General features: G+C 41.5%; 1 protein-coding gene across 6 annotated transcripts; it reads right to left on the bottom strand.

Moving 5' to 3' along the window:
* Window positions 1–4,102: 4,102 nt before the first annotated feature.
* ASNSD1 (asparagine synthetase domain containing 1) lies at window positions 4,103–27,612 on the bottom strand. Of its 6 annotated transcripts, none has more exons than XM_050916361.1 (6): window positions 27,419–27,611; window positions 25,334–25,387; window positions 17,358–17,433; window positions 9,900–11,447; window positions 8,435–8,616; window positions 4,103–4,473 (listed from the first exon to the last, which is right to left on the bottom strand). In XM_050916361.1, exons 4-6 carry the CDS (start codon window positions 11,352–11,354, stop codon window positions 4,218–4,220), a joined length of 1,893 nt encoding a protein of 630 aa, XP_050772318.1. In that variant the 5' UTR covers window positions 11,355–11,447; window positions 17,358–17,433; window positions 25,334–25,387; window positions 27,419–27,611; the 3' UTR covers window positions 4,103–4,217. The 6 variants fall into 6 exon arrangements, with proteins under 6 accessions (XP_050772318.1, XP_050772315.1, XP_050772316.1 ...); XM_050916358.1 differs by having other exon boundaries at window positions 27,336–27,611; XM_050916359.1 differs by having other exon boundaries at window positions 27,239–27,611.
* Between the last annotated feature and the right edge of the window lie 328 nt (window positions 27,613–27,940).

The following is a 27,940-nucleotide window of genomic DNA, read 5'->3' on the forward strand; positions in this document are numbered from 1 at the left end:
CAAATTTTCACATGATGTTTTCTAAAACAGAGCAAACACTAAACACCATTTACTACCCAAGGCATACATTATTATGTATCTCATAAAAGGACCACCAGATTTGCATGACATAAAAGAATTGTATCATTTTTCCTCTTCTTCCTATGCAGGGTCTTGAATACGGCAAGAAACCACTAATTCCCACATTGTCCCTTTGAACTCTCACTTTCTACATGCTAATTCTTTTTCCTGTAGAGGATTGCTCACTCAAGCCGTTTATATAAACATACAGCTGTTTATATAAACTCCCTACAGATTCAGGATGTAAGTCCTGTCTTACACAGAACCCAGAATCACAGAGTGACAGTCACTTCAGCATCCAAAAATCCTACACCCAGAAAACCTAGCAAGTGGTGAAATTTTAATTTTGAAAGTGCAGAAGCTCTAGAACCACCTAGTGAAAAAATAGAGATTATTTAGATCCCAATAGTTACAGCAGTGTAATTCTGGCAGGGCCTTGGAGTGACATGAAAATTAACACTAGCATTTTAAAACTTAACTTTAATAGTCCTTTAAAAATCCGGGAGGGAGTTCATGATTTTGAAAGAAAATCTCTCTTGGGACAAAAAAAATCACATTTCAGTTTATGACTTTGAATTTACTATTGTTACAAGTAACCTCTAAAAATATATACTGTAACAGAAAGAGTAAATAAAACATAAACCATAGGAATTGTCACACTGGATCAGACCAATAGTTCAATATATATATACTGTCTCCAACTGTGTCCAATACCAGCTCCTTCAGAGGAAGGTGCAAGAAACTCTGGAGCAGACATTATGAGATGATCTGCTCCCAAGTAAATTTCCTCCTGACCCTCAACAGTTAGAAATTAGCTAATGTCTGGAAGCTTGGAGATTTATACAGCTTCTAAAACTTGTTTATTGGTGCTGGTCACTATTATAACTACAGCCATTGGTATCCACAGGAGCACTGAACTGTTTTTGGAATCCTGTTAAACTCTTAGTCTCCACCATATTGTGGCAATGAGTTCCACAGGCCAATCAGGGATTGGGTAAAAAAGCAACCAATTTGGAGGCATCTGAGGGCGGAGGCAGCACCGTCACAACCGCCTTCCCAGTTCGGGTGGTTGGCAACCTCCTGCCTCCAGGGACACACACAGCACCGTCCCCAGCACAGAGCGGCGCCCCCGGGGGTCCCACGCCGGGCTTCTCCCCCGGCCCTCCTCCTCCTCCTCCTCCCGCGGGTCCCTGCCCTCCGGCTCACCAGCCTGGCGGCGAGGTGGGCGTTTCCACAGGGGGCCAGGCTCCGCTCTGGCCGGTCGTGGCGGCGAAGGGAGGGAGTCCCGCGGCCCAACCGAGAGAAGCGCGCGGCGCCTGGCCTGGCGGGAACCTTAGCAACGCGGGACGCCGCCGCTTCCCCTTGGCAACCCCCGCAGGGGGAGCTGTGCACGACGCGCTGGTCATGCCCGCGGCCGGAGCGTGTCCCCGCGAGGGAGAGCGCGCGAGTGTCGGGGCTGCGCGCCAGGCCCAGCCCAGGGCTCCATATTACAGCGGGGGCAGTGGCTAGTGCCGGCTTCTCCATTTCGTACAGGGGGGCGGGGACATCATAGCCACCCGGGAAGCTGCCAGTGCGCCCTTCTAAACCAGGCACCACCTTCTGCCCGCTTCTGAGTGCGGCCCTACCCTGCGGCCTGCCTGCGCCAGCTCCCCGCAGCGCGGGGAAGGTTGGCCTTGTGAGGAGCAGAAACGTTAGGAATAATTTATCGCTGATCACACATCACCCCACTTAATCTTTGATGAAATTAAACACGTGGCAGCAGGAATAACTGTGGCGGGGTGACTCACTGACTGCAGGGATCCCCTTAACACTATAAAACCAGAAGCGGCACACTTAACTAGAGTCAAAATGGGAACTTCGCGGAACACGGAATTGGCGCTCCAACAGCACTGCTCGCAGACCCGCCCCGCTAGCTAGGCTCTCATCTAGTGCTCTTTTGCTCGCAGCTATTCCAGCACTGTGGGAATCCTCTCATGACTCAAATCTCTGGCCCCCTCATGTTTAATCCCACTGATTCTAAAGTAACAGAGTCCCTGGCCTCATTCTGATCTACCCTGAACGTTTCTCAGGGCTTTAAACTCTTACCCCCTAAACTACAGCGGGGGTCTCACTCACCCTCTTCCCCGGCCCTAGGAGGGGAAGGAAAGCGCTCTCATTATATAGGGTTCCTGTCTAGCATTCTTTAGAGTCCTTGCTGCTGCCTCCCTGGACTTCTTCCTACTATAGCCTGCCAGCAGGCCTCTCCACAGCCTCTAAATTCAGCCTTTTTTCAGGGCTGGGATTCCTAGCATGCTTAATCCCCCAATAAAATCCTAAACCAACTTCTTCCATCTCAACTTTTCACAACTCTCAATTTCCCTTGCTCTATTCCTCCACTGAATATCTTCCTGGACTCTTTCCCTTGAAGTCCAGATCCTACCCACTTATTAGATCTCTCCCACTTCCCAGATTTCCCAATCTCAAAATCAAATCTGCCCCTAGGTATTTTCCTTAAGCCTCCCACTTTCCACTCCCCAGAGAAGAACTATACAGTTCCTTCCCTACAGTCCTCCTAATACGGTGCTTCCTTTCTTTATAATCATCTTTGCCCAGCAGGGGTGCATCTTTAATTAGGCCTGGTCCACCCTTTGGTGCAGCCAGATGTTAATTGGCATCTTTCAGAGCCAGGATGGGGTATACACTCTGTCACACAGCCTTAATTTATGTACAGTTTGGGGGACAGAGAGACACATTTAACACATGGTTTAAAAATTATTTGTCAACCCTCTCTTCCCCTTTTGAATTTCAGGCATTCCCTTTCCACAAGTATTTATGGTCACTTTCTCATTTGTGCTTGACATTCTATCCTAATCAGGATGGCTGTCATTGTAAAAAAATAAAGTAAAGAGTTACAATGGAAGAAACATGGATTTGTATGGTGTCCATTGTTCGTAATACTTTCTTACCGTCACATCACTGTTAATAGCAATATAGACATTCATTTTATGAGTATCTTCCAGATCTCTACATATTATAAACCAGATGAGAATTATATTACTTCTTGTACCAGATCTTGAGTTTTCCTTAATCCTAACAATCACTGTTCTGACATGGACTTTTTAGTATCTTGAACTAAGAATTTCTTATAAGAGAGAGTTTCATTTTTAAAATATGTAATACTAACACTATTAAAATGTTAAATGTAGAGTACATTTCAAATGTACAATGCAATATTGGTAAAAGGACATGTGGAAGAAGGGAAAGAATTGACAAGGATTTGTAGGGGATCTTAATGAATGTCAGTCTGTTAGCAAGAGTTAGGCCAGCTGTAACCCTAATGACGTGAGATCTGTAGAAGTGAGGATAGCGTGAGGTGAGTAGGAAAGAACTGTGTAAGAAGTTATCACGACCTTGCACGGATAATTAAATATGTAGACTGGCACCCAGAAGTGAGGAAAATAAGATAGCAGGATAGCCTATGTATAAACAAAATGCAGCTGTTGCTCATTATTGTCTGTATTATTGCTTATTGTCTGTAACAAAGGTATAAATGCTTGCTGTAATTGTTTACCTGTTGAGAGACCTGTCCGGGACTGGGGCGACCCAGTGTCCTAAGGCACTCTCTCCCTCTATTGCAATTGCCGGAGAAATAATAAAGTACTTGATTTTGCTGCACCCAAACAAAAAGCGAGAACTGAGTTTTTCTCTGACAGACAGAATGTACATGATACACAGTAGGTTTTCCTTCTTCAGCTGTAAGTAAATGCACACAATAACCCCTAGAGATGACATTTTTTGTTGAGTTAATGTTATATGCTAGCTTCATAATGTGGGCAGGTGGAGTGGATTCAAAAGTATTTCCCTAAAGCCCTCTGAAAATTAGTTTAAAAAAACACAAACAAACAGCCTGAATCTGTTGTTTTTCTGTGGAAACCCTCCCTCTCCTTCCCCCAAGGCAGTCATGCTCTGGTAGACCAGATTGAATAATACAGTGGTTCTTCATTAGGCCAAATGCAAGGTGTAATTACAGTTAAACTGATTAAAACCAGTATATAAAACACAATTCTAAAATGTTGAGGATTTTATTGAATATCCACACTTGATAAAATACAAAATTTTAAACCATAAATTTCCCATAAGATGTGCTGTGAACAAACCTTCAATTGCAGCCTCATAAGTTAGTCTACTGAAACTGACTGAAGTCTGTTGCATTTATCAGATGCCTTTTCACTGCTGTTTTCCATTTTTGCAATCCGGGTTCCAAACTGCATGGCCCTCTTTGGCAGAATAGTAGAGGCCGTGAGGCCAAGCTCCTTAGCTGCCAGGCGCAAAAGTAATTTCTCACCAATTCCTCGAGGTAGAGTCAAGTCTGCTTTTTCCGAAACAGGCAGAGAGTTAAGAAACGAAACAACATCTTCATCAAGGAAAGGAAATCTAAACAGAAAATATTATGAAAAACTGTTACCTTGACAACATTTAAACTCAAACAAATGTGTAGTGTATGAGACAACTGCTTTAGAATACTCAATTCACACTACAGTGATCTGTAGAAAATTTGGACTTTCAAGCCAATATCCATTCCTAGAAGGAGATGCAACATAAATCTTGGTGTTAATGTGGTGTGAGAAAAACAGAAGTGTTGTGGAGTCTTGGGGAAATAAAAGACTGAAACAGCAATACACATCCATAAGAAACTTCATTTAAAACTTATCTGATTAGAAATTTTAAAAGTCTTGCCGAAGAAAAATAATTTGTACTTAAACAGGAGCAAATGACAGAAATTCTGTTTTATGCACAGCTCTTGTCACCACCAATAAAGATACATAGAAGAGAGAAAACATAAATAATGTAGGTGTAGGATTGTTTATAAACAGAATGTTTTCCAAGATCAGAGGATTTTTAAATGTTGAACTACTGTAAAACCTAACCTTCGTATACAGCTACACTGGGAGAGCTCAGTGGTTTGAGCATTGGCCTGCTAAACCCAGGGTTGTGAGGTCAATCCTTCAGTGGGCCAGTTGGGGACTGATCCTGCTTTGAGCAGGGGGTTGGATTAGATTACCTCCTGAGGTCCCTTCCAACCCTAATAATCTATGATTCTATGAAATAAAACATATTTAGACTGAAAATTCTGTGACACCATTCTAAAGGGGAAAACAAATCACAAAAATTTAGGTAGTAAATGCCTACTGTCAGTTTTTACTTTGCTAAAAGGGTACTTCCTTCTTAAAGATCCTTTCACATGTATCATAGATTTATAACTCCGTAGGTCACTCCCCCCGGCCCAAGATCTTACACATTTTCTGCTAGTCACAAAATCACGACTGGTGACTTAAGATCCATTTTTTCAGTTTACTATACAGAAAGAAATTCTACCCAGTGCAGAGTTAACATGCAAAAACCTCCAGACCATCACTTAACTCCAATGATGGGATGATTAGGTGGGTCAAACAAGCATGAAAGAAGATGTTTTGTTTCTGTGTAAATTAAAGTGGGGCTACGAAATCTAGGCCAGGGGAGTGCCACGGGCCCTGCGCTGCTCTCAGAAGCGGCCGGCACCATGTCCCTGAGGCCCCAGGAGAAGGGGGGGGTAACAGAGGGCTCCGTGCATTGCCCTTGCCTCCAGGAACCGCTCCCCAACAGCTCCCATGGCCCGGCAACGGGGAACCGTGGCCAATGGGACTTCGGTGAAGGTACCTGGAGGTGCAGCAAGGGCAGTGCATGTGGAGCCCTCCACCTCCCCTCCCGCAGGGGCTGCAAGGCTTCCTGGAGTGGTGCAGGGACAGGGACAGGGAAGGCATGCAGGGAGCCTGCCCTGGCCCCGTTGCGTGCTGTTGCCACCCCAGAGCCGCTTTAGGTAAGCAGTGCTGGGCCAGAGCCCGAACCCCTCCTGCAATCCACCCCTCAACTCCCTGCCTTAAGCCCCCGGGTACATCCCCACACCCCTCCTGCACCCCAACCCCCTCCCCTGAGCTCCCGGCTGCACCCCTCTGCACCCCAACCCCCTGCCACATCCCATGCCCCTCCTGCACTCCACTTCCTGCCGAGCCCCCTCCCGCAGTCCACACCCCTTCTGCACCCCTGCCGAGCCCCCTCCTGCACTCCGCACCCCTCCTGTATCCCAACCCTCTTCCCTGAGCTCCCTCATACACCCTACACTCTTCCTCTGCCCCAATCTCTTGCACTGCACTCCTTCCAACACGCCACACTCCCTCTCATACCCCAACCCCCTGCCCTGGCCTTGCATACAATTTCCCCACCCAGATGTGGCCCTCAGCCCAAAAAGCTTGCCCACCCCGATCTAGGCTATACCAATCTAATGATTAGGAACTCTAGTGGAGAGGTGTGGAAGGGCAGCAGCTGCTGTTTCACAGTCAGGAATAATGGCTGCAAGAAGCTGCATGTATGGCAATCCCACAGCCTATGTGGTGGGTAGAGTTTGCGGACTGCATTCTCTAAAGTCATCACTTAGTACCCCATACAGAATCAGATTATGTAGACTTTATGCAGAACAATGAATGACAAAATCAACTAAATAATTCAGGTTTCTATAAGAACACCTAACAGCATGTATGGATTAAAAAAAATTCTGCTCCCTTCCTGAGGTTTAGAAGTCTTTTGGGCCACGAGTAACACCAAAAATGCTCAGGCATCTCCTTCCTCCCTCCTTCTGGACATATTTGTCTGCTACCTCTTCAGTTTAAGCTTTGCTGCTGCTGTTCCTGTTATACTAAACCTGGGGGAAAGTGTGTGAGACCCTAAGAACTCCTGTTCTCTAACAGTAACTCCCAACCAGCCACACAAACTCACTATACCTATCACTAAGAATGACCCTACTGGGTCAGACCAAAGTCCATCAAGCCCAGTATTCTGTCCTCTAACAGTGGCCAATGGCAGGTGCCCCAAAGGGAATGAACAGATAGGTTATCATCAAGTGAACCATGCCCTGTCACCCAATCCCCGCTTCTGGAAAACAGAGGCTAGGGAAACCATTCCTGCCCATCCTGTCTAATAGCCATTGATAGACCTATCTTCCATGAATCTATCTAGCTCCCTTTTGAGCACCATTATAGTATTGGCCTTCACACCACATTCATGGTATTTATCCATAAATGATGTAATGTGGATCTTAAATGAATGCCAGGATCACACTGGTCATTAATATAGTTGTGAAATGGGTACACGCACACACACACAAACTCTCTCTCTCACAACCTGAAAATATGTCCCTAAAAAAGTCTGAATGCAGGCAGTGTTGATAACAGGTTTCTACCAGATGTATATTCACATCTGCCTTTGTAAGTCAACACAATGGAAGCCAGTTTTGCATATGAAGTCAACACAAGAATGTGAAAAAAACATAAAGTCAGCACACCAAGGAATAAAACTCAGGGGAGGAAGAAAGTAGGAATCATCCTGACTCTGGGGGCCAACAATTAATTTTGGTGGATACAAGGAGAAGACACTAGGCCATCTCTTTATCCTGCATCTGAGGGAGTAATTGGGCATATTCATGAAAACAGGATCCCAAACTGCCCTGCCTGGCAGCACTGTAAAGGACATTTAGGAGAGAGAAGACTGCTTTTAGACAGATGGTTAGACTGTTAAAGTTAAGGTGAGTCTCCAGAAAGTGTGTACAGAGTTGTGTAAGTTACCTTGCTGACTGGAATACCCTTACTCAGTGTCTCTTAAATCTTAGCCTTTGATGATAAATGTATGATTGTTTTCATTATAAAATATATTGCAGTGCTGTGATGATATATATGAGCTGATCCTCAGTTGAATCAAACAACCTCATATATACACTGTCTCCTGGGGGATAGCAAACCTGATATTTCTGTGAGTAGCTAGTGAGAGAGGCAAGATATCAGCAGGGAAACACTTTAAAGGGGCTTGGGAATGGGGTGGACCTATTGTTAAAGCAAAGGGAGGGGTGGACTAGCACTGTGCAAAGGAGACTGTTTGAGTGGCTAACAGACTGGAGGTGCCAGGGAGCTGATTAACACTGCAATGGTTAAGCACCAGCAAGTCTCTCTCCTGCTGCAGGCAAAGGGGTAACAAGGTGGCTCAAAGTCCTGGGTACCCCAAGAACCACCACAGTGTGCAGGTGAGGTCACCTCAAATGAGTGCTTGTGAGGGTAATGACATCATACTAACACGAGACTGGAAGTAAAACTTTCAGGTGGAAATGTGATTTTCAAGTTGCTATGTCTTCTTAAGGGGTACTGTAAGCACTTTACATTAGAACAGGCCCAATGTCTGTACACACACAACAAATGTCCTCCTGGAATTTTTAAAAAATTAAGACATGACTATTTTGGTTTAAAATTCCACTGCAGTGCTAGAAATGGAGTTCTGAGTTGAAATGATTTGCTGCACGTTAAAACAGTGCTACCTTGCTTCTTTTCCATGATCTCCAATAATCCTGTCATCCCGGCCAAGATTTCTAGAAGAAATGCGAGCCATCTCCATTCCTAGTTCCTTATTCAAGCCATCTAAACCATATTTTTTGAAGCAAACACAATGTCGGGAATAGCCTGCAAGCTGTTCATCTGCTCCAATTCCTGTAAGCACAACCTACAGAAGAGTATAAAAAGTGGTATTTTATTATTTATCTAGGAACTCTAATTAAAGGGGGGAAAAACATGTTATAAATTCCCAAAATATTCAACTGTAACAATCTGAAAATAAACCCAATAAATATATTCAAACACAGTTAGATTAACATAATAGAATAAGCCTGTATTTATTATTTTTTATAGGGCCTGATCTTGTTCCCATTGAAGTCACTGGGAACTCTGATTTAAATTGGAGCAGGATCAGACCTGAACAGTATACCCTCAGGCTTTAAATCATTAAAGAAAAACAAAAGACCTGCTCTGTTATAATAAACCATTTCAGCCTATTTAGGGAAAAAAATAATTTGAACTTTTTGAAAAATTGAGAAAAACTGCGAAGTAAATCATGTCACTTGAAAGACAACTAAAATAAAACCAGTATCCACATCTTTAGGTGATCCACTCTGATGAATAAGCCATTACAGGTTGTAGCACAATCTAAAATAAAGCAAAATCCATTAAACTGTCCTTTAAATCCTCTATTATTTGACTCCAACCATTTAAAACATTCCTATTAACTGACAGCAAATAGTGTAAATCTCCAAGATGATGCAGAAGTGAACTCCAAATATGCAACATTATTTTAAAAAACATTAATTCTTTCTCCATCCTAGCTACCAAAGACAAATGGGAGGAAAGAAGAGAATTCTTGAAGTGGCTATCAAATTACTGAAAGAAGTTGCCCCCTTCAAAACAGCAACAAAAATATCAGGTGGACACAGGAGAAAAGTTGCTCTTTAAATGACTGTTTAAAATATGTCAGAAGCCTTCAAAAAACAATCCTCTCCCCTCAGTAGTAATAGCCTTTTTTTTTTGGTCACATACCAACCCAAATAATGATATTGTGGGAATTACTGGTTTGTGGGATACCAGCACAAAACAATGCTGAGTAACTAAATTTTCTGCAGATTTAAATATTTCAAATCTGTTTAGGCTAGATCTGATGGTACGATTCTTCCCTACTACGTCAATTCAAAAATTGAATATTTCAGGCTGAAGATACTGCCTTTCCCAGTTCTACTCCTGTATACTCAAGCTTACGGAATAGAAAATTTCCATGCCAAGGAACTGAATGCAGGAGTCCTGCATTTTTGGAACTGCAGACAGTTACACACTTATTACAACTGCAAAATTCACTTATATTCCAGTGACCTTGGATATGTATTGTGTACTGACTACTGAAGCTAAATTGCACTATACTTATTTTTATTGACCAAGTATAAGACAAAGAAGATCTTATACCTTTGCAGAACTTTTATATGGTTTTACATCTCCCTGGGTAGTAATAAAACCTTCTCCCCTGGAAGCAAACCAAACTGCACAACCAATGCTGTCATCCAGAACAGTATCCAATGGATAAACTAAGTGGCTTATGCGCTGTTGTCTCATTCTTTTAAGTTCCTCAAGTGTAACATTAATTTCCACAAAATTCCAAGTTCTTGAAGGATTAATAGTCTCTAGTTCTTTCAGTCCTGCCCTGCCAGTGATCCTGTCAGGCACATTGAAGCGAGACAAGTTATCAACAAGTGTAGTATCAAGTTTTTTAAAGCATTCCTGACAAGAATGCAATTCATGTTGTTTTTTCTGCTTGCTTTGTTTAGTCTGTTCTTTAATCATGAAGGCTACATTAAGCAGATCAATTGGTTCCTCCGAAGGAATATGTCGATCAGCTAGGGTTGCAATAACCATAGAATCAATGCCACCAGAAAATAGTATTGCAACATGTGCTTTCTTGGTAGGTATACTCAGAATTTCTCCTGTTAGCTCATCCGTATCTCTAAACAGATATAAAACACGTCTCTTTACAGCTTCACCTAAAACATCAATAAGCTGATGGACCAATTTCTTCTTGTGCTCTTCTGCAAGAAATCCATGAAGATCTTCTACAGTAACTATACTATTAGTAATATTAGGGCAATGAGAGTCAACTGAAGTTTCAGGAACTGTCCTATTTAAAGGAACAACTGGCGTTATTAAAGAAAGTTTTGACTCACTCATCGTAAGAGACACATAGGCAGGTAAATCTTTTGAAATCTGATCCAAGCCACTGAAGAATGTTTCTTCTATTGCATTTTCTCTGAAATGGTATTTCCAGGGATATAATGTTAAAACCAAAGATTCAGATATAGCACAGGCCTTGAGATCGATTTTGTAAATTCCAGATGCTGGAACTTCCTGCCATTCGTTATCAGACTCAGAAAGAGCACTTACCGACGACAGACAGAGAGCCCTGTCTAGCTCTTTATTAAACTGCCACAACAAACTACGACGACCAAAATAATCCCTACCAAACCACAAGTAGTGTCTAGATGCTTGATAATAAATAAAAGACCATGGACCCCGAACAGATGAGAAGAGTGACAAAATAGCAGATTCACTACTACGTGATGAAAGATGATGAAACATAACTTGAGTGTCATTCTCTACTGTCCCTATGTGAATTCCATTGAAGACTTCTCCATTCCAAAGAAACACATTGTTATGAATGTCTGTCAGAGGCTGGGGAGTCATCAATCCCCTCAAGTGAAGAATATGGCCAGAAAACAAACACTGGTAGGAGAGATCAGACACAGTCTTTATCAGATGCTGGCTGCTGTTAGGTCCTCTTCTTCTAAGGTTGCACAGCAGATCATCTTTGAAGAAGCCACCAATAGTGTGCTGAACAGACAAGCTGACAACACAACAAATGCCACACATTGCTATGTAGAATTTAAATGGTCTATTTCCTGATTTTGGTCTTCTCTGAATTTTCTATCTCCTGATGTGCCTTCTTCAGGTCATCTAATGTGTCTGCATAAAAGAAAAGAGGAAATAAATAATCATTGAAAAATTATTTTAATAAATCAACAAATTTAATTCATAAATTAATAACTATTAAAAATAAAAAATAATAAATGTGATAGAATACAAATGACTTAGAGGGACAGACAGTGAGCTCTTTGGGGCAGGGACTGTCTTTCTGGTCTATATTTGTACAGTGCCTAGCACAATAGGATCCTGGTCCATGAAAGTCTTAAAAGCCAGAGGCTAAGCAATGAAGGGAAACTAGCAAACAGGGGACCGCAAACAGCAGAGTTTGAGAAAGGGCGTTCCCCCTGTTGAACAAACAAGATCCGAGTACTAATCTTGGGGTGAGTGAGTTTGTTTGGCTGTTTGTGTTTTTTCTTTTTCTTTCAGGTTATTTCAGTTGCATGGTCAGTTGGGATTGTGTGTCTGGAGACTGTTTGAGTCTTTGTTCCCTGGCTCATCCCTGATCAGCCTCGTGATCACCTGCCCCTGTGAAATTAATGAGGTGGTAGGGCTGACGCAGGAGAGAAGGCCTTAAAAGCCAAAGACTAAGTGACCAAGGGGAGCAAGCGAATAGGGGGACCACAAACAGGGGAGTTTGAGAAGGGGTTTGTGGGAGGGAGATGAAATAAAATCCCTATGGTTAGGAAGGGTCACAACGCCAGTGCCAGCATTGCTCCTGTCTCCTCCACCTGAGCCTGTATCTGGCAGACAACCTAACCATGGATGCCTCTACCCAGATCCTGGTGTGGATTTCCTGAGATTGTGGTCTGCATTTCCCACTCACAGAAAGCCAGGCTGGGGGGGACCATCCAGTGTGAAAGGTGCCTGCTGGTGGAATCTCTCAGAAAGCCGGTGGGAGAGCTACAGGAAGAGGTGGCTATGCTGAGGAGCATCCGTGCCCAATTCCTTGAGAGTATTCATAGGGAGACATCCAAGGCTGAGGACACTATCCAGCTACAGAAGACTGCTGTCACACCACCGAGGGAAGAGGATATGGCTCTGTCACAGGGAAGACACTGGCTCCTGGTTACTTCTGGCAGCAGGCAGTGCTCCATCCCTACTCCCAACCCACCCACGATGGTGATGGAAAATTGATATGCTGCCCTGGCAATGAGCAGTCACCCCCAAAGGTGGAGGAAGAAATGCCATATACCCCCAAGGCTGGGAGGATCGCAGCCACCACTCCCCAAAGAAAATGTAGGGTAGTGGTGGTTGGTGACTCTCTTCTGAGGGGGTTGGAGGCACCCACCTGTCATCCTGACATGGCATCCCAGGAGGTATGCTTCCTGCCAGGGGCCCGTATCTGAGATGTTACGGAGGGATTGTCAAGGAGCATCCTCATGCTCCCCTACTACCCCATGATACTCATCCATGTGGGCACTAATGATATTGTGAGGTATGACCCTCAGCAGATCAGAAGTGACTACAGGGCTCTGGGAATAAGGGTGAAGGAGCTGGGAGCGCAGGTGGTGTTCTCTTTGATCCTTCCGGTCAAGGGTAGGGGCCCAGGCAGAGACAGATGCCTCCTGGAGGTGAATGCCTGGCTGCGAAGATGGTGTCGTCCGGAAGGCTTTGGTTTCCTTGACCACAGGATGCAGTTCCAGGAAGAAAGACTTAAGCAGAGATGGGGTCCACCTATCGAGGAAGGGGAAGAGCATATTTGGATACAGACTAACTAACCTAGTGAAGAGGGCTTTAAACTAGGTTTAAAGGGGCAGGTGACCAAAGCCCACAGGTAAGTCAAAAACATGGGGACCTGAGAGAAGGATCAGAATTTGGGTGGAGCATGGGTTTCTTATAGCAAGGATAAGGGAGAAAAAGACAGAACCGGCGGTGGGGGAAATCAAATCAGTAGCTTAGATCTGTATACTAATGTGAGAAGTATGGGGAATAAGCAGGAAGAACTCGAAATGCTAGTAAATAAACACAACTAATGACACAGTTGGCATCACAGAGACTTGGTGGGATAACACGCATGACTGGAATATTAGCAAAGGGTACAGCTTGCTCAGGAAGGACAGGGCAGGGAAAAAAGGGAGAAGATGTTGCCTTATATATTAAAAATGTATATACTTGGACTGAGGTTGAGATGGAAATAGGAGACAGACTTGTTGAAATTCTCTGGGTAAGGATAAAAGGGGTAAAAAACAAGGATGACGTCATGGTAGGAGTCTACTATAGACCACCTAACAGGAAGAAGAGGTGGATGAGGCTTTTTTTAAGAAACTAACAAAATCATCCAAAGCACAGGACTTGGTGGTAATGGGGGACTTCAACTACCCAGACATCTGTTGGGAAAATAACACACCAGGGCACAGATTATCCAACAAGTTCTTGGAATGTATTGGAGACAATTTTTAGCTGTGCACTCTGGCGGATCAAAGCAAGTTTGATATAATGCGGTTTCACCTATAACACGGTAAGATTTTTTGGTTCCTGAGGACAGAGTTATATCGGGGCAGACGTGTAATAGGAGCGAGAACAGCAAAATAAAGTCAATGGATTTCAGGAAGGCAGACTTTAGTAAACTCAGGGAGTTGGTAGGTAAGATCCCATGGGAAGCAAGTCTAGAGGAAAAACAACTGAAGACAGTTGGCAGTTTTTCAAAAGACATTATTAAGGGCACGAGAGCAAATTATCCCACTGTATAGGAAGGATGGGAAGTATGGCAAGAGACCACCCTGGCTTAACCAGGAGATCTTCAATGATCGGAAGCTCAATAAAGAATACTACATGAAGTAGAAACTAGGTCAAATTACAAAGGATGAATATAAACATAACATATGTATGTAGGGACAAAATTAGAAAAGCCAAGGCACAAAATGAGATCAAACTACCTAGAGACATAATGTATAACAAAAAAAACATTCTACAAATATATTAGAAGCAAGAGGAAGACCAAGGACAGGGTAGGCCTGTTACTCAATGAGGGGGAAAAAACAATAACAGAAAATGTGCAAATGGCAGAGATGCTTAATGACTTCTTTGTTTCGGTTTTCACCAAGAAGGTTGGTGGTGATTGGACATCTAACAAAGTGAATGCTAGTGAAGATGAGGTAGAATCAGAGAATAAAATAGGGAAAGAACAAGTTAAAAATTACTTAGATAGGTTAGATGTCTTCAAGTCACCAGGGTTTGATGAAATGCGTTCTAGAATACTCAAGGAGCTGACTGAGGAGATATCTGAGCCATTAGCAATTATCTTTGAAAAGTCATGCAAGACGGGAGAGATTCCAGAAGACTGGAAAAGGGCAAATATAGAGCCAATCTATAAAAAGGAAAATAAAGACAACCCAGGGAATTATAGACCAGTTAGCTTAACTTCTGTACCTGGAAAGAGATGGAGCAAATAATAAAGCAATCAATTTGCAAACACTGAGTAGATAATAAGGTGGTACATAACAGTAAGCATGGATATGTCAAGAGGAAAACTGTGTCAAACCTGACAGCTTTCTTTGACAGAGTAACAAGCTTTGTGGATGGGGAGGAAGTGGTAGATGTGGTATACCTTGACTTTAGTAAAGCTTTTGATACTGTCTCGCATGACCATCTCATGAACAAACTAGGGAAATTCAACCTAGATGGAGCTACTATGAGGAGGGTGCATAATAGGTTGGAAAACCGATCCCAGTGAGTAGTTATCAGTGGTTCACAGTCATGCTGGAAGGGCATAATGAGTGGGATCTAGCAGAGATCAGTTCTGGATCCAGTTCTGTTCAATATCTTCATCAATGATTTCGATAATGGCATAGAGAGTACATTTATAAAGTTTGCAGACTATACCAAGCTAGGAGGGGTTGCAAGTGCTTTGGAAGATAGGATTATAATTCAAAATGATCTGGACAAACTGGAGAAATGGTCTGAAGTACATAGGATGAAATTCAATAAGGACAAATGCAAAATACTCCACTTAGGAAGGAACAATCAGTTGCACACATACAAAATGGGAAATGACTGCCTAGGAAGGAACACTGCAGAAAGAGATCTGGGGGTCATAGTGGACCACAAACTAAATATGAGTCAACAGTGTAACACTGTTGCAAAAAAAAAGGAAACATTATTCTGGGATGTATTAGTAGGAATGTTGTAAGCAAGACACGAAAACTAATTCCTTTGCTCTAGTCCGCGCTGATTATGCCTCAACTGAAGTATTGTGTCCAATTCTGGGTGCCACCTTGCAGGAAAGATGTTGACAAATTTGAGGAAGTCCAGAGAAGAGCAACAAAAATGATTAAATGTCTAGAAAACATGACCTATGAGGGAAGATTGAAAAAATTGGGTTTGTTTAGTGTGGAAAAGAGAAGACAGAGAGGACATGATAACAGTTTTCAAATACATAAAAGGTTGTTTCAAGGAAGAAGGAGAAAAATAGTTCTTCTTAACCACTGAGGATAGGACAAGAAGCAATGGGCTTAAATTGCGGCAAGAGAGGTTTAGGTGGGACATTAGGAAAAATTTCCTAAGTGTCAGAGTAGTTAAGCACTGGAATAAATTGCCTAGGAAGGTTGTGGAATCTTCATCATTGGAGATTTTTAAGAGCAGTTTAGCAAACACCTGTCTGTGATGGTCTAGATAATACTTAGTTAGGCCATGAGTGCAGGGGACTGTACTAGATGACCTCTTGAGGTCCCTTCCAGTCCTATGATTCTATGATTGGGCCTCTTAGGCACTACAATAATACATATAATAAACAGTGATAATAATGGTTCCTGATAAGTCAGTAATCATAGCCAATAGTACAAACACAAATGTAAAGACACATAAGAAAATATGAAAGTGTTTGCATCAGTAACATAGCACAAATCAACCCATTGCAGCTTCCCCACCTTAAAGATAATCAAATTTAGATATATATTCTTATTGTTTATGCACATTTTTGTTTACATGAACTTTAAAATTGTGCATCATTAAATTTGCATTGATTGGGCTATTCGCTGTAACTACTGACTTATCAGGTACTGAAATTATTCTTTATTATTGGTATTATTGTAGTGCCCAAGACTAAGAGCCTCAGTCATGGACCAGGACCCTATTGTGCTGGGCACCATACAGGCATAGAAAAAAAAGACAGTCCCTGTCCCAAAGAGTTTACAACCTATCCCTCTAATCTAAGTCATTATTATTGTAATGCATTTTTAAACATAAGGCTTTTACCAGTATCAGAACCTGGTGAACTCCTAGCTACTGTCAGTGTAAGATTTGTACTTTACTATCATAACAAACTGCAATGAACTATCTTAACTAAAGCCTTCTCAGTGTAAACTGGCTAAAAACACTCTAAGAAATAAAGATCAAGCACCATTTGTTCTGTCCAGAAATTACCAAGTTCATTTACATCCTGGAATTCATTCCACACCTGACCCTAGATGTTCTCATCTAATTGATGCTTCTTGGTCTCTATTTAACCATCGGTCTCTCTCTCATTCTCCAGATGCTTCTGTCCTGGATCCTCAACCCTCCACACCTCCATAATCCCAAAGCCCATTCCTCCAGCCCCCTAAGGTATCCAGTTCAACTGCAGTTTTCTTTCTTCCCTATCCCATGCTACTTTCAAACAGGTTTATTCTTCCTATATGGGACCAAATGCTGCAAGATGCTGATTGCTTCCTGAAAGGAGATGAGGGTGCTCTGCACTTCAGAGGACTGGGCACTAGGTCTACTATAATTTTTACTGGCAACTCTTCCTACATTTTTAGGACTGGCAGCTTTTCATTTTAAGTACTTTAGCATGAATATATATAATACTGTGATTACTTCAATCTTCTGTCATATTCAGACAAATTAAACACAGCAATCATACAACTTTGAATAAACAAATTATGATTGTTCATTTTGATCTGCATGGGAAATCCTACTGAGTTACGAATACCACCTTTAAATACTGTTAGGCAATGTATGTTAAGAACTTACTTTTACATTCAGATAGTGTTTCTGTTCTGTCTACAAGAAAGAATATGTTGCTGTTGGGTTGCTGTTTGTAAACTTTCTGAAAAATAAGAAGGAAATTGGGATAGGTTAATATTAATAATAAATCTATAGCAGAAGCCTAATGTGTTATCAAGACAATGGTTTTACCATCCACATCATTGTTACCTACTGTTATTTTATATTCTTCTTCCCTCACATATGATGACTCAAGTGCCACTATTTCAAATATAAATTAAATTGAAAGTAAACCATATTGATGAATACTTAAAGTGTATGAATAGCTAACATGATATTGGCAAATATCAGGCCAAGTTAGACATTTTAATCAACAATTTAGATAAGACATTGTAAAAGTTTGAAAGTACTGATGCCAAAAGGACACACAAATTCACATTCTTTTAAATGGCAAGCGTCCATCAAGTTACTACATTAAAAGGCACTGTACTAAAAACAGATCTATGTGATACAAAAAATGTAGGATAAAAGATAAAAATATTAAAAAGTTAATTATTTGCAACACATATTATAGTTGTAAAATGTATAACAGAACATGGTTACCATTTATACTGACAGTTTCCTGGAGTCTCTACTCACTCGAAACTTCAGTGAGAGTTCTAGAATAGATCAGTGGTTCCCAAACTGGAATTTGTGAACCCCAGGAGATTCACAAAATGTTACAGGGGGTTCTCAGGAAAAAAATTCCTAATGGCGGACAGGGATCCTGGGCAGCACGAGGCCAACAGCCTGGAGCCCCTGGACTTCCAAGAGCTAAGCAGATCAAAGCAAACATCTCTATCACACTGAGGATATTTAAACTTCGAGAGTCCTTATAAGAAATGGAAAGGGAGGTGGATATTTTTTGCTGTTCTTAAAATTAAATAGGGAGCTAGTATTGTTTTTAAAATTATGAAAAACAAGTTTAAGCTTTGTTGTAACGTGCGTTGTTTGTCTGGACTGCTCAAGCCCCGAATGCTTGTGTAGGAGGAACTCTATGGATTGGCTTCTTAAATAGCTTCATGCTGTTTCACATCTGATACTCCTTGATGAAACATAGGAGCCTTGTCTTACAATAGGCTTATTCAAAGTGATACAAGCTACAAAAGTGAGATCATGGAAGGGTGTTGCTGTTTTCATAATGTAATACATAAAAGCATAAGAATGGCCATACTGGGTCAGACCAAAGGTCCATCCAGCCCAGTATCCTGTCTACTGACAGCATCCAATGCCAAGTGCCCCAGATGGAGTGAACCTAACAGATAATGATCAGTGATCTCTATCCTGCCATCCATTTCCACCCTCTGACAAACGAGGCTAGGGAACCATTCCTTACTTATCCTGGCTAATAGCCATTAATGGACTTAACAGCCATGAATTTATCCAGTTCTCTTTTAAACCCTGTTATAGTCCTAGCCTTCATAACTACCTTAGACAAGGAGTTCCATGGGTTGACTGTGTGCTGTGTGAAGAACTTCCTTTTATTTGTTTTAAACCTGCTGCCCATTAATTTCAGTTGGTGGCCCCTAGTTCTTATATTATGGAAACAAATTAATAACTTTTCCTTATTCACTTTCTCCACATCACTCATGATTTTATATACCTCAATCATATCCCCTCTTAGTCTCCTCTTTTCCAAACTGAAAAGTCCTAGCCTCTTTAATCTATCCTCATATGGGACCTGTTCCAAATCCCTAATCATTTTACTTGCCCTTTTCTGAACTTTTCTAATGCCAGTATATCTTTTTTGAGATGAGAGGACCATCTCTGTACACAGTACAGACACGTTTGTTGACCCTTTCAAAGAACTCTAAAAGATTAGTAAGACATGATTTCCCTTTACAGAAACCACGTTGACTTTTGCCCAACAAGTTATGTTCTTCTATGTGTCTGACAATTTTATTCTTTACTATTGTTTTAACTAATTTGCCAGGTACTGACGTTAGACTTACTGGTCTGTAATTGCCAGGATCGCCTCTAGAACCCTTTTTAAATATTGGCATTACATTAACTATCTTCCAGTCATTGGGTACAGAAGCTGATTTAAAGGACAGGTTACAAACCATAGTTAATAGTTCTGCAACTTCACATTTGAGTTCTTTCAGAATTCTTGGGTGAATGCCATCTGGTCCCCGTGACTTGTTACTGTTAAGTTTATCAATTAATTCCAAAACCTCCTCTAGTGACACTTCAATCTGTGACAATTCTGCAGATTTGTGACCTACAAAAGCCAGCTCAGGTTTGGGAATCTCCCTAACATCCTCAGCCATGAAGACTGAAGCAAATAATTCATTTAGTTTCTCCGCAATGACTTTATTGTCTTAAAGCGCTCCTTTTCTATCTTGATCGTCCAGAGGCCTCACTGGTTGTTTAGCAGGCTTCTTGCTTCTGATGTACTTAAAAAACATTTTATTACCTTTTGAGTTTTTGGCTAGCTGTCCTTCAAACTCCTTTTTGGCTTTTTTTATTGCATTTTTACACTTAATTTGGCAGTGTTTATGCTCCTTTTTTATTTACCTCACGAGGATTTGACTTCTACTTTTTAAAAGATGTCTTTTATCTCTCACTGCTTCTTTTACATGGTTGTTAAGCCATGGTGGCTCTTTTTTAGTTCTTTTACTGTGTTTTTTAATTTGGGGTATACATTTAAGTTGAGCCTTTATTATGGTGTCTTTGAAAAGTGTCCATGCAGCTTACAAAGATTTCACTCTAGTCACTGTACCTTTTAATTTCTGTTTAACCTCCTAATTTTTGCATAGTTCCCCTTTCTGAAATTAAATGCCACAGTATTGGGCTGTTGAGGTGTTCTTCCCACCACAGAAATGTTAAATGTTATAATATTATGGTCACTATTTCCAAGCAGTCCTGTTATAGTCCCCTCTTGGACCAGATCCTGCGCTCCACTCAGGACTAAATTGAGAGTTGCCTCTCCCCCTTGTGGATTCCTGTACCAGCTGCTCCAAGAAGCAGTCATTTAAAGTATCGAGAAATTTTGTCTCTGCATTTCGTTTGATTCTACTAAAAATACTATAATGATAAATAATAATGAATAATAAATAGTGTGTAATAAGCATGTCATAAAACCAAATTTTATATTTCCAAGATCACTGCTTTTATAATTTATATTCAGGTAAAGGAGAAAATCCCTGGAAATATTCATTTTTTGGAGGGGGTTCGCAAGACTTGACATTTTAGTGAAAGGGGTTCACAGGCTGTTAAAGTTTGGGAACCAATGGAATAGACTGATTAAAAACTACAGGATTTGGCCCAACATAAATCGTATATACAGTAGAGCCTCTATGTTACAAACTAATTAGAGACTGAGTGCAGAAAGTCAAGAAGTTCATAAAATTGAACATAAAAAAATTAGTCAGTACAGTGCCTAAGTTGCAGTATGATGCACTGCATCATTTTCTTGTCTTTCGAACAACTGCAAAGCAATTTCCAACACACTGAAGACATCAGAATATAAAGGGATGTTGACTTGTTCTTCACCGAAGTCTCTTCTGTTGTGATTTTTTGTCCCATCAAGAAAAATGGTTCATGTAACTGGTGGTTTGTAAAATCTGGGTTTGTAAAAATGAGGTTCTACTATACCATAAAGACAATTCTTTATCAAGTTGTATCCATGATATTCATCAAGTACACAAAGCCAAACTGAACTATTCAGTCATGGTGATAGGGAACAAAATTTGTGATTTCATATCATATCTACAGTGCATTTAATTCTGAACAGTTAACCAAAACACGAGATAGCAGTCTCAACTGGCATACTATAGACAATCAAAAAAAAAAAAAAGGGAGGGGGGTGTTTGTGAAACTTCAGATGGAGAGTCCTAGAGACTGAAGTCCTTTATCCACAGAACACACGGACCAGAAGTGGCAAGTACATGCTTTTTTACACTGCCTCTCCAATGTGCTTCAGCATCCATCCTCCATCTCTTCCATACTCTCTGTTGAAACTGCCAATGGGTCAGCCAGTGGTGCCAATTCTGATGTGAACATGTCCACCAATAACTGCACCAATAAAAAAACTGATCACGTTTGACAAAGACCCATTACCAGTCCTGAGCTATCCAGGGCTCAAACTAATTCTGCTTTTGTCAGGAATTGTTTACACATTTCTGCATAATTTACCTGCACCTTGAAGGATTTATTTTTAAGAACATATAAGTCCATTTACATTGATTATCATTTTTTCTGTGCACTGTTGAAATTAGATAGTTGGTAGGTAACGCATAAGATATCTCTGAAAATAAAGTGCCGTCATTTACAAATGTTTTGCAGATGACATTTGTATATAGTTAACCCTATCTTTATTTTTAAAAAGGTTTTAACTTGTGCATATAGGGTAGGATTTTCACACATGCTCAGTATTGGCTTAACTCTGCTCCCCTCAAAATTAATGGTAAATCTCTCTTATTTCAAAGAAAGCAGCCAGGCTAATGGTAAGGACTTCTGAAAAATTCACACGACGGACATGATTAATGGCGAAACAAATTGTGCTGATCCAAAGAGAAACTCAATTAATTTGTTTTTTACAAACTTTAGACACTGATTAATCAGACTGATAAATATCAGAACATAATCATTTTGAAGTAGTCATGGAAAAGCTGTCCTGCTTTTCTTAGATATTAAAATGGGAGCAGGTATTTCCCCCCCTTCATGTAGGCTATACATCTTTATCTTGGAGTTTTAGCCAATATAAGTTATGCTTAGAGAAAAGGAAAGTATTTATTTGCTTAACAGTGCATATAACATCTGTTTTCTCATTTCTATCTACCGCCCTTCACCAACCATTCTTGCATAATGGTCATAAAACTCAAGGGATTTATGGAGGAGGATAACAGCAGAGAAGGTCTTCTTTTGTATTTTTAAAAGCAACTTTAAGCAACTTTTGCCTTCAAAATCTGTAACAAATATTATGGGTTTGACATAAAAATTTGGTATTTCCCCTGATAAAAAACAATTCCTGCACAGCTTAATTCTGAATGTAATATGGAGAGTAATTCCCTCACCACTTGGAAAATGTAGAGTAAGAGTTGTCTTCTTTTTGGCTTGAAGCATTGAGATGTGTTGGAAGGGGCACTCAGGTGTTTTACTTTGATCTAGAATGTGCCACACTTCATCACTACCACAAAACTGGATGTGATCACTTCCTGAAAAATAAATCATCTTTGACAAGGAATGTAAACTAGGTTAATAATATCAATATAACAATAACTAAATGCTGTCTTAAAAAGTGTCAGACTCATAGTGGGCAGCAGCTATTTTGAAGTGTTTGTGTTTGTTTTCTCATGCTTTCCCACCTTCATTTATCTACCTGCTAAACAACCAGTGGGGCACCTGGACGATCAAGATACAAAAGGAGCACTTAAAGACAATAAAGTCATTGCGGAGAAAGTAAATGAATTCTTTACTCCAGTCTTCACAGCTGAGGATGTTAGGGAGATTCCCAAAACGGAGCCGTCCTTTGTAGGTGACACATTAGAGGAATTGTCACACATCGAAGTGTCACTCTGGAGGTTTTGGAATTAATTGATAAACTTAACAGCAACAAGTCACCCAAGAGTTCTGAAAGAACTCAAATGTAAAATTGCGGAACTATGAACTAAGGTTTGTAACCTGTCCTTTAAATCGGCTTCTGTACCCAATGACTGGAAGATAGCTAACGTAATACCAATATTTAAAAAGGGCTCCAGAGGTGATCCTGGCAATTATAGACTGGTAAGTCTAACATCAGTGGTGGGCAAGTTAGCTGAAACAATAGCAAAGAATAGTAAAAATAAAAATAAAATTGTCAAGACACATAGAACATAACTTGCTGGGCAAAAGTCAACATAGTTTCTGTAAAGAGAAATCATGTCTTACTAATCTTTTCGAATTCTTTGAAGGGGTCAACAAACATGTGGACAAGGGGAATCCAGGGGACATAGTGTACTTAGATTTCCAGAAAGCCTTTAACAAGGTCCCTCATCAAAGGCTCTTACGTAAATTAAGTTGTCATGGGATAAGAGGGAAGATCCTTTCATGGACTGAGAACTGGTTAGAAGACAGGAAACAAAGGGTAGGAACAAATGGTAAATTTTCAGAATGGAGAGAGGTAACTAATGGTGTTCCCCCAGGGTCAGTCCTAGGACTAATCCTATTCAACTTATTCATAAATGATCTGGAGAAAGGGGTAAACAGTGAGGTGGCAAAGTTTGCAGATGATACTAAACTGCTCAAGACAGTCAAAACCAAAGCAGACTGTGAAGAACTTCAGAAAGATCTCACAAAACTAAGTGATTGGGCAACAAAATGGAAACGAAATTTAATGTATATAAATGTAAAATAATGCACATTGGAAAAAATAACCCCAAGTATACATACAATATGAGGGGGGCTAATTTAGCAACAACTAATCAGGAAAGATATCTTGGAGTCATTGTGGATAGTTCTCTGAAGATATCCACGCAGTGCGCAATGGCAGTCAAAAAAGCAAACAGGATGTTAGGAATCATGAAAAAACGGATAGAGAATAAGATGGAGAATATCTTATTGCCCTCATATAAATCCACGGTTCATCCAGAGCTTGAATACTGTGTACAGATGTGATCTCTTCATCTCAAAAAAGAAATACTGGCATTAGAAAAAGTTCAAAAAAGGCCAACTAAAATGATTAGGGGTTTGGAACGGGTCCCATATGAGGAAAGATTAAAGAGGCTAGGACTTTTCATCTTGGAAAAAAGGAGACTACGGGGGGGTTTGATTGAGGTATATAAAATCATGAGTGGCGTGGAGAAAGTGGATAAGGAAAAGTTATTTACTTATGCCCATACTATAAGAACTAGGGGCCACCAACTGAAATTAATGGGCAGCAGGTTTAAAACAAATAAAAGGAAGTTCTTCTTCACACAGTGCACAGTCAACCTATGGAACTCCTTGCCTGAGGAGGTTGTGAAGGCTAGGACTATAACAGGGTTTAAAAGAGAACTAGATAAATTCATGACTGTTAAGTCCATTAATGGCTATTAGCCACGATGGGTAAGGAATGGTGTCCCTAGCCTCTGTTTGTCAGAGGGTGGAGATGGATGGCAGGAGAGAGATCACTTGATCATTACCTATTAGGTTCTCTCCCTCTGGGGCAGCTCGTACTGGCCACTGTCAGTAGACAGGATACTGGGCTGGATGGACCTTTGGTCTGACCCAGTATGGCCATTCTTATGTTCTTAGAGAACAAACTGCAGCAACTGCAAACACTTTCGCATGATATTGGGTTGGAAGTGAACATGTCAAAGACTAAATGGATGCGAAATGAGCATCTGAAGCGGGAATCATCATTGTAAACGGGAAAGTAATCCAGGACGTTGACAAATACATTTATCTGGGTAAGCAGCTGAACAGAGACAATTCATTTGAAGGGAAATGCAGTAGGAGGAGAAAGGTGGGGCAGGAAAATCTCAACAAAATAAAGACATCTCTAACTGATGAACTGCCCATGAATTAAAAGGAAAAAACTGTTTAAATCCACTGCTCTGCTAGCAATGATATATGGAGTGGAAAGCTGGCCAATGACAAAAGCGAGGAAGAAAAATTGGCTGTCACCCAGACAGCAATGGAAAGACAAATGTGCAAAATATCGCTCTGTGATCATATACCGAGTCAGATCAGAAGGCGTAGAGAGGTGACTGATGTAGTGCAAGCGATGTATGATGCAAAGTGGAGATGGGCAGGTCATGCAGTCTGCAGGCAAGACAACAGACGACACAGACCAAAAGCGACTGCTGGGCAGACCAGAAATGTGCGGGGCTGATCCCATGACAAAACTCTTTGGCCAGAAATGGAAAGAACGTGCTCATAATAAAACAGAATGGTGTGGTGTCAACCTATGTTTGTGGAGGGACGGACGAGGACAAGCCGGACAAGGTGATTTATCTAATGCAAAACATGAATTGACAAAAAACCACTTTGTAATCACTCACTCGGTTCTTCTTCAAGTTGGAAAGCTCATCAACTACAACTTTCTGCTCTTTAATCTGAAAAACATAATAGAACTCTGGATTTATGACAAATAAATCAGCATGTTATAACCCACTATTAACACTCCAACCCATGTTTTCGGATAGGTAAATGCAAATGTTTGTCTTATTCTGACAGGTCCAGGAGAAATTAGATAGAAAAGTGATGGAGTAAAGAATGGAAAGTAAACTGAGACATGAAAGATGTTGTTTCCATAGCCAATATAAACATAGCCAGTAAAATATTCTGGGGCATACGACTGATAGAAACCAAAGCAAACTTTTCTGAAATTAATTTGATCTCAAAAACTGTATCTGTAGAAGTCTGAGCCAGCAAACCAGGAGGGAGTAAACCACATTTTCAAATACCTGCTTTAGAAGAGAGATAATTTGTATATGACCTGCATCTTTTTCTCCACAATTACATGTGATCACTACTGCACATCTAGGGCCTGATTCCAAAGCCTACTGAAATCAATGGGAGTCTTTCTATTGCTTTCACTGAGCTTTGCACCAGACCCTAATAAAGCCTACTACTCTTGTAGATGGGGTTACTATGTAGGCAAATATGGCATGTTTTGTAATCAACAGGGATGACAGAACAGGCTAGGAACTAGATTCTGAATTATTCTGGTATAAATCAGGAGAATTTCACCGAGGTTAATGCAACAAGAGCATATGAAAGATCTGTTTTGTGGGATTTTCTTCTTTTCAGGGGAAAAATGGGTTTCTTTATGATTTTTCTAACTTCTTTTTCATTCTGAAGCACACAACAGTACAAAGAACTGTGAAGCCAATTTTGTCAATTTCCTGGGAACGCATCTAGGGCAGGGGGAATCCTTGGGGTGCAGAGCTGTCCACACCTTCTTTCTCTGATATAGGGATCACTGCTGGAAAAAAGACCAAAGAACCTCTACTATTACAACTATTACAGGCTGCAAGAATGGCCCTTGGGGCCATAGGCTACTGGACATAAACAAGAACAGCATAGCATCTCCTCTAGTTTATGCCATGGACTGAACAGTACTGTAACTGGTTCCAGAATTTGGAAGTCACAAAGCTGGCATAAATCCACTTTTAATCCCATTCCTGTCTCTCAGGCGATCAAACCATAACACATATATTGCACCAATATCCTCCACTGAAGACTCCATGGAGAAGCAGTAAATTTACAAAACGAAAGTGAAGATTAAGGAAATCCTTAAGATTTAACAGACTACAGACTGATGACGTTACTGTCTCTACAGTAAATATTTAGCATTTGTAAAGAATGCCAGAATGACAACTCCAGAGGCTAAAATATTTTATGTCTCCATGGAGCATGTATGGGACGAGTAGATGCAGCGTAAGATAACCCACAATTCCCTGACCATGTATCTCAAGCTTGGAGTGATCAACACTAGGCATGACACAGTAGTTCTACCAATATGTCCATTTAGTCCTTTACTAACACAGGCACTAAAGCCATTAATTAGGGCAAATTATGGTGGAAGTTTTCTACTGTGAAAATTTTAAAAAGCCAAAGAAATCTCTGCTTTTTCGTGGTACTGAGTCCCTCATTTTTTCCTGCAGGTAAAAATGAAGTCATCACTCATATTCCTGCTGCCCCGCACCCCCATTTTCACAGCAAGCACCCAATGTCACACGATTTCCCTGAAAGTATTTCCAGGGCCAATGTAACATCCTGATTCGCTGTGGCGGCATTATGACACTACACCTTGCAGCGTGACATCACTGCGAACGCTCCAGTAGTGATAAAGCCAAATAAGCAAGATGACGTCATGCTGGTGCCGCCCCCTCCCCGGCCGGGCCTCCCGCACTGGGCCCCACCATCCCAGCCGACAGGGGGCCTCACTCCTCCGCACTGACCCCAACCGGAACTGGACCAGTTTCTCTTCTGAAGAGGCCGGAACATCCGGTCTCGCGAGGGCCGTGCGGGCGACAGTCATCCGCGCCCCGCCCCCACCTTTCGGTTCAGCTCCTCCTTCTGGTTCAGCTTCGCCCCCTCCTCCTCTCTCCGCGGCTCCCGGCCCGACATTCCCTCCTTACGTGTCCCGCTGCCAGCGGTGACAGGCGAGAAACTCACGGGCTCGCGCTTCCCAAATCCTGCCACGTGCGGGGGCAGCGACTACGTCCTTCAAACGCCCCGAACCCACGAACTACGCAGTCGCACTACACGCAAAGCCACTAACTACGCTCACCCAGCTAGGCCGGTGGAGCGATGGAGCATGCGCGAACTTTCCGAGCATGCTCACTAACAAATCATGCCTCCGTGATATTTCCCCCAGTGTAACTGAGCATGCGCGAGTGTTTTGCGCATGATCACTAGCAACGTTTGAAGCCGTTGCCCTAACTAGTCTGGTCTTACCTGCCATTTGCGGGGGGGTGGAAATAGGGCCCGTGGGCCGCAAACAGGGCAGGGCGCAGGAAGGGCCCGGCTGATGTGGGGAAGAAGGGGACTTAAAGAGGACGGGGGTTAATAGAGGCCGCTGCTGTGCTCCTTGGGTGGTGCATGTGTGGCAGGAAAGCCACAGTCTAGCCCAATGCCTAGGTCTGCATGTCCCAGACTGA

The sequence above is a fragment of the Gopherus flavomarginatus genome, chromosome 10 (assembly GCF_025201925.1).
Source record: "Gopherus flavomarginatus isolate rGopFla2 chromosome 10, rGopFla2.mat.asm, whole genome shotgun sequence".
Classification (NCBI taxonomy): domain Eukaryota; kingdom Metazoa; phylum Chordata; order Testudines; family Testudinidae; genus Gopherus; species Gopherus flavomarginatus.